At 43.9% G+C, this 4,931-nt stretch overlaps 1 protein-coding gene across 1 annotated transcript; it reads right to left on the bottom strand.

Moving 5' to 3' along the window:
* Window positions 1-1,259: 1,259 nt before the first annotated feature.
* Window positions 1,260-3,925, bottom strand: LOC125515670. The gene is made up of 2 exons (XM_048681187.1): window positions 3,749-3,925; window positions 1,260-2,988 (listed from the first exon to the last, which is right to left on the bottom strand). The coding sequence occupies exon 2, from the start codon at window positions 2,964-2,966 to the stop codon at window positions 1,596-1,598; it is 1,371 nt and encodes a 456-aa protein (XP_048537144.1). The 5' UTR covers window positions 2,967-2,988; window positions 3,749-3,925; the 3' UTR covers window positions 1,260-1,595.
* Between the last annotated feature and the right edge of the window lie 1,006 nt (window positions 3,926-4,931).

Raw genomic sequence — 4,931 nt, 5'->3', positions numbered from 1 at the left:
CAGTATAGTGTGTTTTGATGTTATTATAATCCTGGAATTGCATATTGCTAATCATTAGATTGACCAGTTCACTATGAAATGAAGGTAATGCTATTTTCTTTAGCAAGGTTGTCTGAATCTTAATCAACATAGTCCTGTCCAAAATGTGTTGTTTTGATGAAGAGTGGCGACAAATGGATTGCACTTTCTTTTAGATAAATGTGGTATAGTTGGTAAAAGAAAGTATCATGGTTATAGTCATATGTGACTCATGGTACGATTTATATGTTTATTTTTGCCATTTGCCTAAGAAGAGAATGTCCACTTAGATGTTGGTATGTCAGGATATATCTTTGCACATATCTGTTGTCTGCTGAGGAATGACCGAGGAGTCTATAACGTTGGCAATGATCCAAAAGGAAACAAAGCACGGAATGTCTTGCTGTTGTTTTAAAAAAAAATGGGTAGGCAAATGGGTGGGCTTGTGCTCTCCAGCCTGTTAGAATTTTTCAAGAAGGAAAAGCCAAATCTAAATGGTATCATGTGCTATAGTGCCGTTATAGGCAAATAAAGATTCGTTCAAGAAATTTTGAATATATTCAAACGGCGCAGCAAAGCGCGCGATTCGCTTCTAGTCTACTCTAAATCTAACCCTGCGTTAGGTAAGCACCGTACATCTTGCACAGAATCCACTAAAACATATGTTGCACCAGAATTCCCATCCCCACATTATTAAGGGGACACCAACTAATCCACCTTCTCCATCATCCTTCCGCTTCATCTTAGCAAACAATGACAAACATTTAAACAATCTTATACGCAAAAAAGATCTAATAAATACATAAACATTAGCTTTTCCAGAAACATCATGGTATGTTGAAAGAGGGGAGATGCTGAACATGCAACTTCCACCATAGAAGACATTGTAAGTGGTCAAGTACACTCGATGAAAGATTAAACGGAGAGCAAAGGTAAAAACCGAGACCAACGACAAGAGACTTGAGTAATGATCCCAGTAAGCTCACAGCACTAGTGCAACCACTGCGAACGTTAAAACTTACCAAGTTCAACAAACTAACTACAAAAGCGAAAGGAGCACTCCTACATACCAAATTTCCAGACCGCTAATGCCACAAAGAACATCAATCTCCTATCCACACAGCGAAAACCAATCTCAGAGGAAGTTGGTGCACCACCTCAGAAGAGATTCGAAATTGCAACCTGACCAACTTACCTTGCCCCACAAATCAGAACAGGCGTTTTTCAGTCCAGCTTGCAAATTGCACAATAATAAAACGTCATAGCATTTCGTTTCTGCAAAGAACATACAAATTAACTACAAACCTGCTACCAGTTAAGGCACAACCACAACCTGCGACAGATAGAACAAGTCTGCTGTTCGCTTGTATATATATAGCATGACACATATCTAATCAACTTGCAACAGATATCTGATGCAGTCTCTAGTGACACACAGAGGCCATATATAGGTATCATCCTTTATTATTACATACATACATATATGATGCAGCAGAAATCAGTCTCCGCTCCCTGCTGCGTTTCGGATGGAGATCTCAGAAGAAGTTGCTTGTGAGGCAAGACGTGGTCAGGCCGGATCACTGGCCACAAGAGTAGAACATGCTCGGGTACAGCCAGAACGGCGGCGGCCTGCGTAGATGCCAAGGGTCGGAGTGTGAGGTGTTGTTCCACCCTCCCCATTCGTATGGGCTTGTGCAAGGAAGCGCTGGAGCCGCCCACCATGGTTCTGGGCTCATGCAAGGAAGCGCCGGCGAATCCCATTCCCATGGCTCCAAGCTCGTGCAAGCAAGCGCCGGAGTCACCCACCATGGTCCTAGGCTCGCGCAAGGAAGTGGCGAATCCCATCCCCATGGTTCCGGCGCGTCTCCTGCATCGGGCGGTGTGTCATGCATGGGGTCCGGACCGCCACACAGATGGTGTAGATTCCATGGCTTAGAGTCAAGGCCTGCATACAACAAGATGTTGCTCCCCAATCCAAAAAGTTCCGAGCTCATGCAAGAGAGTGGCGTGCTCTTAACTTCCTCCCCTAGAAAGAGTGCCCAATTGTCCAGCTTCTCCACGGCCATCCATGTTGCTGGCTTGGTCGACATGTCGAGGCAGTAGACCTCATTAAAAGAAAAGGCAGTGACCATGAGAAGCATGCCACCACAAACCACCAGCCATGTTTTACCACGCCTATGGTCTTCACTCCTATCCTGGAACTTGGTTGTCATCTCTTGTAGACCAAGCTGAGGGGCCAACTGCAGAGTGTAGAACCTGTGAAAGCCATCCGAGACAATGACCTGCCCATTGAATTCCACGATTTGGTCTATTACCAACATATGAGGAAGCTGGACTTGAGACCAAGAGTCACTTCCAACAAGCAAATCAAACAGGGAGAACTCGGTACTGACAAGGAGATGCGAGTTGGGTGATGTAAGGGGGGACGTTAGAATGCCGTTCAAGTAGAATGTCTCACGTTTGACACTGGATGGGAGACGTGGAGTTGAAACCTCCACGCCAGTGAACACATCGACGATGTGAACATATCCATAGCAGAAGTAGATGATATTACCATAGGATGAGCCAATATATATCATCTTCTCCGTAGTTTCTACAGGAATCTGGCAGCGAAGGGAGGTCTTTTTGTTGGCTGGATCGATAACCACACATGTGTATAGCTGATGGCAACCATTGGCAGCAGGAAGAAGAGGACCTTGTACACGAACATGGGGCTGGATGAGGAGAGGTGGAAATTTTGAGCGGAGCATAGATTTGGATGGGTACGAGGAGAAGGCAGCACGCCAAGAGGGGCATGTTGCTGCGAAGCCAAGAAGGTCTCGGAAGGAGCCCAGCCGAGCAACGACAGAGTGAAGCAAGCCATCCGGGAGGTCAGCCCAACCTTGGGGTCCGGAGAAGGCATGGGGCCAAGGGAGAGAGACATCAGACAGTTTGCTGGGGCTCTGCATGATGTGCTGCTGACGACAAAATCTGCAAGCAATAAACTTTTCAAGTCAAGCAAATTAGAATTCATTTTTCTATTAAAAAAAGCTTAGAACTGTAAGCTGGTGAAGAAATACGAGACGAATAGCAGGAATAAGCAAATGATATTCTGGAGATCAAGTATATATAATATAATATGCATATATATATATATATATAAGAAACTTGTTATGCTGCTTATGCACCAGGAATAAGAAGAATGTATAAAATATACGGTAGTTGTTCAAATGAAATGTATGCCTGACAATCAAACGAACTTGTTATGCAATTTATTGAAATAGCAAATTTGATCTGATTATGTTTTGGTGAATCGTCATGCCGTGTTAAGATACAGAATACGCTAATACGCCGAGTGCAGTTCTAGCTCTCTAACAGCAGTCAGCAGATATGGCGCAGTCCAGATGTTTCCAAATGTGTTTTTCTCTCTTGTTCCAGTTGCAGATGATTTATTTTCTCAAGAGGGGCGCTCAGATTATCTCAAAACCGCCCACTGGATTTAATCCAAGACTGAATCCAAGTCAATTATCCATCCAAAACTGCAACCACAACGCTAGGTGTCAGAGCAATCCACTGGATCTACTCCAGTTTTAGCCTACGCATCAATCAAAAATTCCAACCGCACCTACCAGATTGATTTACGGGAAGATGCATCAAAACATTCATCAAAGGAAGTGGACTGGAAAAACAGGAAGAGATGGATCTAGGGCTTTGGTGCAAGGGGCCGGCGGGAGCGGGATGGTGGTCAGACCTTGTGGATTGGGAAGGAGACGCTGTCTGTTGCGGACGTCTTCTCCGGCGGGATGGTGCCTCGCCGTCGCCGTCGCCGTCGCCGGGGTGGATCCGCTCTCTGGAGCCTCCTCGGGCCGGTGTCAACTATGACCAGTCCACTACGGAGACTGAAGCCAGCCTGAGATGAGACACTGACGGAACAGAGTGCGCACACATTTCTGGGTTCAGATAACCAACGGCTCAGATTTATCCTAGCGCAGGCTCAACGGTGGACAAGCATCTATGATCATCAACAAACATACTGCACAATATATTCTAGGGTAAAATGCAGCGTTGATTTTTTTTTAAAAAAATAAACATGTACTTTATTAATTAGAAATAATTATTACATTGTCGATAAGTAAATATACAATGTCTCTCATAGACTCCTCAAACCAGTCCTTAGTGACTGAAAATTTCGCTAGCCTGGCAATTTCATGAGCCACTTTATTTGCTTTCCTATTACAATGTTCAAACCTAACAAGAGGAAAATCACAAGTTATGAAATAGCAATCATCCAACACTGCTGCCGCCGCACCTGCCAAATGTCCTACATTCTTTATTATTTCAATCACCTTCATATTGTGAGAGTTAATGACGAGACAATTGCAACCCACCTTTTGTGTAAGAAATAGGCCTAACCTTAGAGCCAAAGCTTCTGCTGTTAATACATCAGCACACCAATCAATTCTCCATTTTCCACCAACAATAAATTTTTCATTATCATCTTTGAGAATAGCCTCAGTTGTGCCCCTAAGCAAATCATGATCGAAAGAGGTGTCAACATTGAGCTTAACAAAACCCATAGGAGGTCAGCTCCATCCCATGTTTTACTAGTTGCCTTAGGTGAATGTGCAAAATGCAGCGTTGATGGCACAATTCATGGATCCAATAGTCAAAATAAGAGTACAAATACATGCAACCTTAGGGCATCTTCAACGGTAACCCGCAAATTTCCTCCCGCATCTGTCCGTGGATAGGGATGCGGGAGGCTACCATCCAACACTGTCCGTGTACATTTCAACCCACATTTCAATGGACGAAATTCATGCAAACTGTCCAATATTCATCAATGTTCGGATATAAAATAGCACAAATCATCCATACATAATACATAGCATGCAAATTAAGTCTAGCTAGTATGGCAATGTCTCAAATTCGAC

The sequence above is a fragment of the Triticum urartu genome, chromosome 6 (genome assembly GCF_003073215.2).
Source record: "Triticum urartu cultivar G1812 chromosome 6, Tu2.1, whole genome shotgun sequence".
Lineage (NCBI taxonomy): Eukaryota > Viridiplantae > Streptophyta > Magnoliopsida > Poales > Poaceae > Triticum > Triticum urartu.
Note: the sequence above shows the minus strand (reverse complement) of the source record. Positions and strands in the feature narration are given on the sequence as shown.

Coding starts and splice junctions, on each gene's coding strand:
- LOC125515670 (XM_048681187.1), bottom strand. CDS start 2,966: ATGCAGAGCCCCAGCAAACTGTCTGATGTCTCTCTCCCTTGGCCCCAT.